This window comes from Hyposmocoma kahamanoa, unplaced genomic scaffold (assembly GCF_003589595.1).
Source record: "Hyposmocoma kahamanoa isolate Upper Pololo Valley unplaced genomic scaffold, ASM358959v1 100021, whole genome shotgun sequence".
Classification (NCBI taxonomy): domain Eukaryota; kingdom Metazoa; phylum Arthropoda; class Insecta; order Lepidoptera; family Cosmopterigidae; genus Hyposmocoma; species Hyposmocoma kahamanoa.
Window position 1 is genome coordinate 10,795,766 of NW_020653200.1, and position 12,534 is coordinate 10,808,299.

At 34.3% G+C, this 12,534-nt stretch overlaps 2 protein-coding genes and 1 long non-coding RNA gene across 8 annotated transcripts in view; 2 read left to right on the forward strand and 1 right to left on the reverse strand.

Annotated features, from left to right (window-relative positions):
• The first annotated feature begins 327 nt into the window (after positions 1–327).
• LOC113228887 lies at positions 328–4,638 on the forward strand. 4 transcript variants are annotated; one of them, XR_003310349.1, is made up of 7 exons: positions 328–393; positions 1,016–1,177; positions 1,621–2,227; positions 2,790–3,380; positions 3,648–3,742; positions 4,223–4,320; positions 4,443–4,638. It is a non-coding gene; the product is annotated as an uncharacterized LOC113228887 (long non-coding RNA). The 4 variants fall into 4 exon arrangements; XR_003310348.1 differs by having other exon boundaries at positions 1,621–3,380; XR_003310346.1 differs by lacking the exon at positions 2,790–3,380.
• Positions 2,736–12,534, reverse strand: part of LOC113228863 (aldose 1-epimerase-like) — a 29,488-nt gene continuing 19,689 nt past the window's right edge. The window contains exons 9-11 of one of the 3 annotated variants that reach the window (XM_026462291.1): positions 11,018–11,128; positions 10,344–10,468; positions 2,736–2,871 (exon numbers count right to left, since the gene is read on the reverse strand). In XM_026462291.1, coding sequence (XP_026318076.1) covers positions 10,376–10,468; positions 11,018–11,128 — 204 coding nt within the window. In that variant the 3' untranslated portion in view covers positions 2,736–2,871; positions 10,344–10,375. Of the gene's footprint in view, positions 2,872–10,269; positions 10,469–11,017; positions 11,129–12,534 lie in introns of those variants that run through there. The other 2 variants (XM_026462297.1, XM_026462285.1) reach the window with 2 other exon arrangements.
• On the forward strand, positions 5,949–9,859 carry LOC113228881 (glycosyltransferase-like domain-containing protein 1). Its single transcript, XM_026462307.1, has 5 exons — positions 5,949–6,091; positions 8,216–8,498; positions 8,772–9,081; positions 9,160–9,341; positions 9,599–9,859. Exons 1-5 carry the CDS (start codon positions 6,001–6,003, stop codon positions 9,834–9,836), a joined length of 1,104 nt encoding a protein of 367 aa, XP_026318092.1. The 5' UTR covers positions 5,949–6,000; the 3' UTR covers positions 9,837–9,859.

Below are 12,534 nucleotides of genomic sequence, written 5' to 3' on the forward strand. Positions count from 1 at the left end.
GATTGCATTTTGTGCGTCGGTAGAACCATTAATTAACCAAAACCATAACCTCAAATGTTGTACGGTTAAACCTTGCGAAAATAGCGCGATTGGCCCCCAGGTATGCTTGGTTTTATAAATTATGGGCTCAACTTGCAGGGCCATAGCTCACTTTGATAAATAGTGCATTGAGTAATTTGTGCCAAATCAGAATAATCTTTTAAAATAAACAGAAATTTAGTGTAGCTAGATAAAGTGGGAATTGTTTTCTTTATTTTAGAAATTAGGGAATTGTCACTAATTGAGGAGAGCTTTAGAAGGAATTTAAATTTAAATAATTTAAATCTTATTTTCAGTGGAGGCATGTTACACTCCAGCTGCAATGAAGCTATTGGAGATGTCCTGAATGCTCCAGTAATGAGTCATAAGTTTGCATATTGAATTTTATCTAATTTATCAATTAAGTTTTAAGTTGGGTTCAGAAGAAAAACAAAGATAGCCATACTCAAAATGACTCTTAATTAAAGATTTATACAGAATTAACAATATCAATGGATCAGCTCCTCAGTATGTTCCTGCCAAAATTTTTAAAGCATTTAAAAAAAGCCTTACTGCATTTTAATATTATATAGTTGACATATGATTGCCAAGACAGATTGCTAGTGAAAATAATCCCTAAAAATTTGGCTTCTGTTGAGCAAATGATTGCTTAATTTTTGTACATAATATTAAAATCATTAATTATTTGAGTACCAAATACTACGACTTTACTTAAGGTATTCAAAATACTTTTTTAAGTTTATAAGGGCAAAACTCAATTTTAATTTAATTGCACTTAGATCAGGTCCTGAACAATAAGCAGCTAGGTCATCAGCATATAGTAGAGTATTTACATTTGGTCCTAATTCAGTGGTAATTCTGTTTATATACAATAAAAATATCAGTGGACTCAGAATACTGCCTTGACCATTATTTTATTTGACATGAGCTTCCCTGCCATTAAGAAAAGTGTATATCCAATTAATTAATTTTCCAGTTAAACCAAAGGCGATCAGTTAATTTGAAAGTATAGCAAGATTTACATTGTTAAATGCACCAACTATGTCAAAGAAGATACATACTAGTTTGTTTTACAAGAGACAGCATTGTAAATGTCTAGCTGAACATCTGTTTCTTCAAAAGTCGAATTGATTATTAGGTAGTATACCATTCCCCTCTACAAAAAATTCTAAACGTTATCTACCAGCTGTTCAAAGATTTTACCTATACAAGAGGTTAGGGCTATGGGATGATAAGTGTCAGGCTCATGTTCAATTTTGCCATGTTTGAAAACAGGAACTAAACAATCTTTCTTCCAGTCTGATGGAATAAAATTATTTAACCATAAATAATTAAAGCATTATTTTAAGACCATATGCTGTATCACGTCGGGAATAGAGAGCTGACTTTAATTCCTGTATTGTGAAGGGTTCCAAGAGAAAAAAATTGGTCTGATCTAAGTTTTGGGGCATATTTTTTGGGTTGTCAGAAACATTATTAGGAGTGTATTTATTCAAAAATTCTGGAACCCAGTTACTATTATAAGAACCACCTTTGTTTTTAGGAACATATGTTTTATTAAATGTCCTCATTTGTTTCCAGATAATACTTAATGGAGTGCTGCGAGTAAAAGTTTCATATAAAATGACCCAGCTGTTACGACGTTCCTGATTTAAGATAAGTTTCTTTTTAGACTGAAGTTTTTTTAAAATTAATAAAATTTTCTTTTGTAGGGTTATGTTTGAAGTTTACATATGCATTTTTTGAATTTTGTACTGCCAAAGAGCATTTTTCATTCCCCCATGAAAGAGATTCTTTCTATCTCTATAAGTGTTTTTATTATTATTGACATTGTAATTTGTTGGGAGGGATTTAATTATAGCTAAGTGGAATATATTACATAGATTATCATAAAATTCTTTAGGCGTTAAAGAGTCTGCCTCAAATTTTTTAAATAACTCATTAACTGTATTACTGTATGTATATTTCCCTATTTACAAGTTTATAGTTAGGGCGTTTATTTACAGGTGTACCTAAAACATTGTTTTGAATGTTATTGTTATTCTGAAATGTGGTATTTGTGATTACAGGCAAGTGATAACTTCCGAGCGAGTCATCGTGAACATTCCACACGGAAATTAGAGCAAAAGATGGAGATACTATGGTTAAATTAAGAGCATTAGGCCGCCATCTATTTGTGCCAACTGTGGTAGGATTTCCATTGTTTAATATAATCAAATTATTATCATCTACTACAACACTAGAATATCTCTACCGCGTGGACTAATAGTGGTACAGCCCAACGCGCTGTGGTGAGCGATAAAATCACCGGCAATGATAACAGGTTTTGGTAATGATTTAACAAATGCATCACTTTTTATTTTAAATGTGGAGTTGTGTTAGTGGGGCAACATAAGCTAGCTATTATATATGATTTATTGTTAATGGTTACTTGTATACAAATATTTTATAATGAATCACCAGAAAAAGGCTGAAGGCGAGAGTATCTAATACTGTTATGAACTAAAATGGCTACACCAATATGCTTGTTATTTTATTATATTACATGTTATTGTATTAGGTACACCATGATGCTTAATGCCTTTGGTTTCAGTTTTTTTTGAGACCTTGGGAAATCGACATTCTACTTTTGTCCGTAATAGAAGCCTGTTGATCTGTATGCGGAAGGAATACAACACACTCACTAATGTTGCTGTTTAGGTCATACTTCCTTTTGTAGTTAGGAGCCCTGAATGTAACATACTCCACAGACTCCTTTCACTGTCGCTGCTACTGTTGCTGGAAAGGGAGCCTTCATTTGGTGGAGCATCATTCCTTCCCGCGGCATGATATCTTCAAACAAAAAATCTGAACTTCAAGTCTATGATTTTATCTGTGCTTCACATATCATAAGTGACAGTTCCATCGCCCCACCTTTCCGCTGGAAACTACGCGCCCGCCATTACAGTTTTGAAGTTGATCGAGTAAAGTTTTGCGTTGATTCATTTTCGTAATTTGTCCTCTCAATCTTAAAGCTGTAATAATCTTTTGCACCATGTACAACAAGTGCTGTGTTGTGAATTGTGTTAGTACACGGAAGGACGTCAGTTTTCATATGCTTTCAAAAAGTGAGATAGGACTCCAAAAGTGGTTACAGAGTTTAAACTGTAAAAAATTGCGAATATTGAGTTTCCAAGAACTTCGCAAACACTTTGTGTGTGGTAAACATTTTGAGGAAAGGTCTTTCGCATCGACACGCGATAGAGTCCGTCTTTGTCCCAACGCCTATCCATCATTGTTTTCTGATAGCGAGATATCCAGTGGTATTCCTCAATCTTGTGCCTTGATGGTCCATACAAGAGGTAAATATATAAAATAATCTTTATAATCATTTATAATGATAATATGTGACGAAGGAATATATTGCGACCTCGATGGGCTAACGGTTTATATTGTGTGCGCTGGATGAAAGGTCCCGGGTTCGATTCCCGGTAAAATGAATCAATCTTATAGTACAGACAACTCCCTTTGGTGTGGTTGTCAAAAAAACCACACAGGTATATTTATACTCATGCTGCTACTGTTGAAGATACATGAAAACATAGTTGTGATTATGTTTTTTTTTTCAGAGGATGTTAAACCTAGTTATGGTAATAAACGTAAACATATTGTTCACACTTATTGTTTGTGTGTGTCCCAGAGAAACAATCTAAAACTGGCTCCGGTAAGTGATACATTTATTAATATTAAAGCGAGCTGGCAGTCCTGCTCGCTTGTTTGTCAAATCAGATACTGATACCTAAAGAGATCAAATCTGTGAAGTGATAAAGCATCACCTACATTGATTAAGTTGTTCTCAATTAAAAAGCCCATTTGCAGACAAAAAACATGAAATTTTATAAATTTAATATGGTGCTTTATGTAAATATACAATAATATAAATATATCTTGCAAAAAGTAACCCACTACACCTCACCATACCATGCAAATGATATATATCTTTTACAATATGATTGCTGCTTAATACTCTGATGTGAATTTGATTTCCTTTTTTACTTGAGTTTTTCATGTGTAACTGTAACCCTGGGTGTACAAGTGGCATTCAAAGGGTAACTTATTATTTATTGAAAATTATTTGTATTCGAAACTATTATATTTTAAAACTATGTCATCCAATTTAATTGAATACCTGTTTAAATTCCAGAAACAGCTGTAATTTGAACTTATGCTGAAGACTCAAACAAGCCTTCTACATCGAGATGTCTTGATGGAATGAAGTTGTAACGAGGAAACCAATAAATAGTAAGTGAAAATTATGTGTGATTGTTTGATTAACATACTGGAATACTTCCTGAGCCAAGAAACGTATATTTATTACTAACTAGTGTTTGAACAAATAGATTTACTGTTTTTTTTGTTTACAGATGAAGTTGTGCATTGTACTCCTAAAATGAAGAGAAGACATCGAGTTGTCTCCTTACGGAAAAAGTTGTCACCACACTTTGCAAAACTTTACAAAGGGTATACGAAATCAGGACGACAACTCAATTTCCATGTCCGAGCTACAAGTTATTAATAAGATTTTAAAAGGCACAGTTTGTTAGGTTACAAAAAAAATGCCTCGGATGAAATTAATAAATATATAACTTTTATATTTATTAAAATATAAATTAATAAATATAAAAGTAAGTTAAAAAATAAGAAAATTAATAAATAATAAGAAAAATATTGTCTTTTTTGTAGCAACTTCCTTTTATTCCACATTTATTTTTACACATTTTTTAATATATACTAACCCCCAGGCCAAAACGCAAGTATCCATGGTCAAAAGTATTGCGTATTTATAAAAACAAAAAAACTGTCATGTATGATATGTGAGGCTAAATTGTGTCGATTTTTGCTCTATGGGTGTGCCCTATCTCATGCGTTAGCAACTAATCTGTGTTCCTTCCCTTTTTCTTTTTTTTTAGATTCGGCATACTGGCCGATCACACTTATATATAATGCGGGAATTGAACTATCCAAACCATTGACTTACAATCATATGGACGTCGGGTCCGCGCTAAAAAGTGTCTGCACTTGTAAGGCGCTAAAATCGTATACAGAGCGCGACACTCCGCTTTAGTCTTCATTTGTTCTACGGACAGCGCGATACTGCGATGACATAACAATTTAAATTTCGAATAGGTTGACTTGGGACATTTTTTTCGTGGTTTTTGTATTAGACCCGTCGTCCATTTATTTGTAAGTCAATGATCCAAACTATTATTTTATAGTTTTCAGAAAATAATATTTTAAAAAACGCGCCTTTTTCTTTCGAGTTTCCCGCCCTTTTCCAGAAATTATTTCTATCTCTTGCATGATGTTTAAAAAAAAAAAATTTTTTTGTTTTCAATATTTTTCCACATTTTAAATGTTAAAAGTTACTGAACAAAAACAATGGACTCAAAAGGTTTTTTCGCTGATGTCCAATTATTTTAAATCTCGTTTTTCACTAATTTGCTTCTATTTACACAATTTTATTTTATAATTCACGCTAAATACAATTTCAAAAGATATTTCTAAAGGAACAACGTAATATGAGCTTTCAAATTATATTTCCAATTTTTCAGAACTTCTGGAAAATTACTAACAGTAGCATAAATGCTCTAACAAACTAAGAAGCAGAATAGCAAGTTGTCCAAGTCTGTTTAAAAGTTCAGCTCTCTTTCTTGTCTCTTGCTTGTCTGTGGATTAGCCGGGTTGTATGTAGGTCAGGGAGCGCGCGCGGTATGTGCGCGGTATTATTGATTTACGGGATAGACTGGTAGTATTGATTCTATAAAACTTTGCTTCCATTTGCTTCCACGGTCTAACTACAAAGGACCAGATTTGTAATGTAGTGTAATTTGTTGTAAAAAAAACAAGAGAGAAAAAATGACAAATACTAATATTCGCTCGCGATTCTGAGGATAGACAAAAGTTTAAAAATAAACTCTGGGCATGAATTACAAAAAGGGTCAAGAAAAATTGCTCATTATAGAACCGTTTTATGGAGGATCTCACAAGAAGCTGATTGATATTATATGTGCAAGTAAGTATTTATTTTATTTTAATATCTTACATTTCCGTGCCATTGTTCATAACTTACGACAATAATTGAGTTTATGGAAAAAATTGCAAGTATTACTTACAAATGTACAATTTTTCATATATTTAAGACTACTATTTACTCTCGATGGCTCTACCTACCCCAATGCGAAAGGGAGTAGACAAAGACTTGTACCGTAGTAGAAGTGTATGAATGTATATGTATAAAAATTCATAGAAATAATAGCTTATACTACTTACAAATGTAATACTTTTTCATATAATTTAGACTACAACTTGTTCTTGAGGGCTCTGCCTATCACATTGCGAAAAGGGGTAGACAAAGACATGTATATTTATACATATACAAACACTGTATGTATGTATATAAGGCTGCCTCTCACTACAGAGAAGACATAATTGAGACAATCTGGGTTCATGATGAAATTCCTTGCCAGTCCTTTGTCTATAATCAGGAAAAGTAATCATTAATAAATTTGCTACTTATTATTTGAACCTGGGGTGGCCCTGCTGAATCAGATTCCCTGCATATATTCATACAGAGGGAGGCCTCCTACTGGCCAGTACTTGCATGTACAGGTTTAGTTGGCTCTTCCAGACATTGAGATTGTCCCAAGACTCACACACATCTCCCGAGAAGTGTGGCTACAAAGCAAGGACCTTGAGCATTCAAGTCCTGATAACTGCCTACAGTGCCAAACATTGTAGAGAAGGTCTGTCACTGGACAGGAATGGCATCAGAATGCTGACTAGAGCCTCAACGAAGCATTGTGGCTTGAACAAGCACTTGTCAAAAATTAGGCAACAAGAAAATAAAGAGCTGCTGCCATAAGGAGAATGAAACTCCTTTGCATCTGCTCACCCAGTATTGACAGCCCTCTAACAGGCATATGAAATTCTATACTAGGAAGGCACAGACCACAACCAAAGGACATAAAAACTGTCAATAGGCAGGAAAGTCCTTCAATTCTTTAATGCTGTTGGCCTTTGGTCTGAACTGTAATTAGTGGTGATCACAATAGATCAGTTGGTAGTCGCAGTAATAAGAGGCTGAATAGGCCCTGAATGAAGCCACCCTAATAATAATTTCATGTTCTTGTTCCTGAACCTGAGTCCCTGACCCCGTCCACCTGTGGCATTTTTGGAGATGGCGCCTCTCCCATTTAGAAATTCAAAATTAACGTTTTAGGCCTTGGGAGAAGCGAGAATCTAAAATAAAAATAAGAATTATTATTTACAAACTCTCAAATATTCATAGACACAGCTTATCAATTTTAACAACCCTGTGTTATGACATTGCTGTTAGCCAAAGTATGTGGCAAAATATCTTTTTTGTATATGATGTCAATATATTTTCTGTTAGGATGATGAGTAACAGAATCAATAACTAACTCATCACACATCTTTGCTTGGAGAGTATTCAGTATAGTTACACAGTTCTCTACAATCCTCGATGTTTGTGTACCTGAGGCTAGTTCATGTAGAGTCGCTTGACTATCTGAGTTTATGTATGTATTTGTTAACATAGTCTCTTCAGGTCCAAATCAGCACAAGGAATTATGACGTACATTTCTGCTTGAAAGATGGAGGCGTGTCCGCCCATATTCAATCTATGCTAATCAGGGTTTTATTATACAGTAGTATAAAAGAAGTAGCTTTTTATCTCTGATTTCAAATAGTAAATCTCAAATGTTCATGAAGTAGAGTGATAATCCACATTTTTAAAGGAGTATGAGATGGATCACCCAAAACAAATATAGATACAGGGCTTAGTGGCAATATGTAGGTATTTAGATATTATCATAGACAATATGTCTGTGGGTATTATTTATCATTAATGATGTCTTGTACAGGCAATGGCCATTGCACATAAAAACAAAAAATGTTTACTTTGTAGATTCATCAAAATCAATGTTTACGTGGGAAATGAAACTATTTTTCGAATTTAAATCACGTACATTTATTTTTTCAAACAAACCAACGTTTCGGGCCCTTCCCATGGTCACGGGTGACTTTTTAACACGATTTAAATCGAAAAAATAGTTTCATTTCTTATGTGTAACAATCGCGAAAACCCAAGAACTCGATATGAATGTTTACATTTCAGATCTCCCAAAATATTCATACACCCTTATTACCATGACAGCCAAAAAATGGCACTGGCGTGCAAGAACATCTGCATTGTACATATCGGTAAAAGTTCCCGAAGAGCATAATTATAAAGCTTTATTTTGTACATCTGTACTACCACTCGCAGAACTGCTTGGGTTGAGACCAGATCTAATGAAACTGCAGAAAATTGTATATTTCCATGAAAACCAGTTGAATTTTCCAGTTCAAGTCATTAAAGAAAGAGATTTCCAATATGGATTCAATGAAATTTTAACTTGGTGAGATATAAAATGCGGTGTATTGTGTCTACTAACATTACGAAAGGAAGATAAGTTTTGGTAATCTTAGAGTCCACCAAATAAGCAGTTATGTACTTACAAGTTGCACATTGCTCTACTAACAATGGTAATATATTATAACTTTAAAAACGAGGTCTACTAACCCTTTCCTTGTGAGAGAGAAACATAAATAAAATGCATGTAAATTGAATGTACATTGAGCTGTCATTAATGTTGTCATACTTCAATACAGGTATCTAAATATTTTTTTAGTCTTTCAGCCGATACTATCCTATTTAATTCATTATACAATCAAGAATCATTCCTCTCAAAGATAAATAGTCACTTAAAAATGCAACCCGACTACAAAATGAAAAATATGCACTCTATAATACAACCAAAATGTAGAGTAATTTATTACCCCCTTAATACAAATGCAATAGACATTCATCTATCGACAGTAACCAAAGAAGAATATGGCGACCTTTACATTGTCTGGCCTCATCGATGGGAATTTGATAAGAATCCTGATACATTTTTTAGGACATTATGTAAACTACAGGATGCTGGGTATGAATTTAAGGTAGGTTGTTGGTTATAATACGTCCACGCATCCATCAAATTTTGTTTTAATGTTGCCTGGTTCTGTTTAATATTTCAGATTAGTATCTTAGGAGAATCATTCAGTGATCAACCAGAGGTGTTCAAACAAATATCACGCAGGCTCAAATCAGAACTTGTTCATTGTGGATTTGTTGAGAATGTGGCTGATTATTATAGAATATTGCAAAATGCAGATGTGGTTGTTTCTACTGCAATACACGAGTTCTTTGGAGTCGCTGTGTAAGTATTTTGCTCAAATAAAAGTAATGGCATATTGTAGAAGTACTAAACAGCATTTAAATATAATAACTTTTTTTATCAATATTTATTTCTTTAGCATAATGACTCCTCGTTTCTTTGCTTTGCCCTACATTCAGTCTTCTGTTGTTAGCAAACTTTGTATTTGACTTTGTACGAAAGTTATATTGAAATAAATGGGTCCAATAGTAGTAGGGCAACAAAACAAATTGATCAAGTTTTTCTTATTAAATTTGCAGACTAGAAGCTGTATACTGCGGCTGTATACCTGTTGTTCCAAATCGGCTGTCGTACATAGAAATGTATGGGAACGAAGTTGAAGAAATGTATGATAATGAAGAGCAGCTTTTTCAGATTCTATCGAATCTCTGCACGCGAAAAAGAAATGGTAATCTTTTTAGACATTATAAACATTTAGCTTTACCGTACGACTCAAATAAATGGTTTGAAGAAATTTACAATATTATTGAACACTAGAAAGACAATGACATCTATCTCGAGATTACTTGTTACGTACTGTAGATGTCATGTACATTGTTTGATGTTGAGCGTTACCTATGTCTGTCGACAGTTAACGGAAATAAGTACCACAAGTAGTCGCCTTGAATAAAGTTCAAAACGATAAATCTTCGTGGTACTTAAATTTGCTGTATCGTAAGAGATCGTCTTGAATGAAAGTTCAATACGATTTATCTTACGATAACTGTGTGTTGTACAAGAAGAATACGTAATATATCTAGTAATTTATCGTGTTGTTATTGTTTATATTTTTACCATTATTGTTGTTTTATATAAGTACAGATCATTTTATAATATAGTATTGTGATTTTTGGACTGAGCTATTAATGTTTGTTGCGCTACCTATAACCAAAGAATAAAGTATTTTTTTACACATTAATTTACTAGCAACATTTATTTTTTCTTATTCTTAACAAGTACAACAAATTTATCCAGGGAATAAAAAATAAGAAATTAATAATATACCAGTAATTTGAACACGAGACGGTTACGCAAATTTAAACATATTTGCCGATGAGGAGGCCGAATTTATATTGAATCCTGTGGACGTAGACTTCACCTGGATTCAAGATAGGGCTGGGGAAGTTTTTCTGAAATATTCATATGAAATTAATTAAGGTTTTACTTAAATTAAATTAAAGGTTTTAATTAAATTTCCACGTGGAAAATAACTATATCATTAAATAATCACTGAAGGTTAGATCAGGTTTACATCCTTTTTCACTACTATTCTTCCACAACACTGCTTAATACTTTGACGGTACAATGTCAAAAGTCAATCTTGACGTTTAATCTCGCTCAAAGTTAACAAAGAACCTATAATACTATCGACTTTAATAAGACGTGTTAAGTGTGTTGCGTTGCCTCGTAGGACAAGACAAGCAGGTGTTTTGTATTGGAAACTAGATATTGCACAGTCAGATTGTCGTATATAACAGCCAATCATTCGTTTGTTCAGAAGTTAAGAGTGAAAATATTGGCATATAGTCATTGACTTACAATATAGAGTGTATTAAGTATATTTAGTCACTTTTCACTAGATTCTCAAGGCAAAATGACTAGGTAGGTTCGTTTCGGGTTTGTTATGTGAAAAATAAAACAATGTCATGAAAAAGCACCTATAGTAAATAGTAACTTACGTGGTTTACAGCATCAGGGAAATTTTGGGGCATGAAGCAGAATAGCCCATGCTTTTTATAGAACGTCCCATCCTTGCCCATAAGAGGCACGTAACCGTAGCTCACCTTGCCCTTTAAACAAGAATACTTATCAGGGCTCAATAAATAGCGTGGTCACATTTCAAGTTTTTAGATGTCTTGGATTGTCTCGGGGGTTATAACTACCTTTTCAATATAAACTACCTGGGTCATTAACAGGTACGTAAAACTTTGTTACATCTTTCTACCTCGCGTGTTCATAAGTTTTGAGACGAAATAAGTTACATAAAAATTTAAAGATTTAAGTAAGTTATAAAATGATAAGTAGACACCAATCAACAAGTACAAGCAATTACAACTCAAAATGACCGCCTCTATCCTAATTTGGGATTTTAGACGTTCTGGCCAAACTTGGATCGCGACACGAACCTTCTCCAGTGCTATTCGGTTCGCTTGTTTGATGAGGGTCCGCTTTAGAGAATCGCAAGTTTGGGTGGGACTTTTGGCAGGCCCTGAACTCCAATTCAGTCCACAGAGAATAGTCAAGTCAAGGTTAAGATCAAGACTGGAGGGTGGCCATACTTCCGCCGCAATGAAGCCCGGCAAATTTTCTCTTAACCAAGCTTGAGACGTTTTAGCCTTATAGGCTGGTGCGGAAAATTGATGGAATAGAATCCATTCTTTGTTTTACCAGAACATGTAAAATGTCACTGATAATTTTTTGGTTTCAACTTGACGTCTTGTTAGCTAAATTGGAGCGGAGTGACATCTTCAATCGGAATCCGCCACCATACCGTCACATTCGCCGGATAATGGGTACCTACACGAACATTTTGCTGGAGCTGGAACATCTTTGCTACTTTTGGCATAAACTTTATTGTTCTATCGGTTGAACTTGACTTCCACAATTTTTTCGTCGGAGAAGAGTATCTTTTTCGCATTTTGTCTTTTAAAAAGCATCGGACAACAGTCGCGTATAAAATTACGAAGTCGATAATTTAGGAAGTGAACTTTCCTACGCTTGTATGCCTTTACCTTGAGATTGTATTTCAGTACTCTGCCGACTAAAAAATGCGAAATGTTAGACTGCATAGCGAGTTACTTCTTGGTGCGATATGGATTTCGACGAAGGCGCTATGTGATTATTTTATCAAACCACAGGCGATCACCCAATTGGTGGAATAGACGAAATTTCTGCTTACTCCATTTTATGTCACGTAAAATTTACATTGGTTATTTCTCGCCATACGTAGCGAAATTACTGTCGCACGTAAGAGCGCTAAATGCGCCTATTAATTGTGAAATGGGCGCATTTTTTGACACGAATTTCATCGCGGTCGTCGAGCGGAGTCCGCGGCGGCCGCCGCGCGGTTGTAAAGCTCGGCCTGATTAATGATCTTACGAAAATTGGCGCGCAAACCGCATTATAACAAAGATAGCTATAAATACATATATATATTAGGGGTTAAAGTATGAAATTGCCGTTTTATTGCAATAGG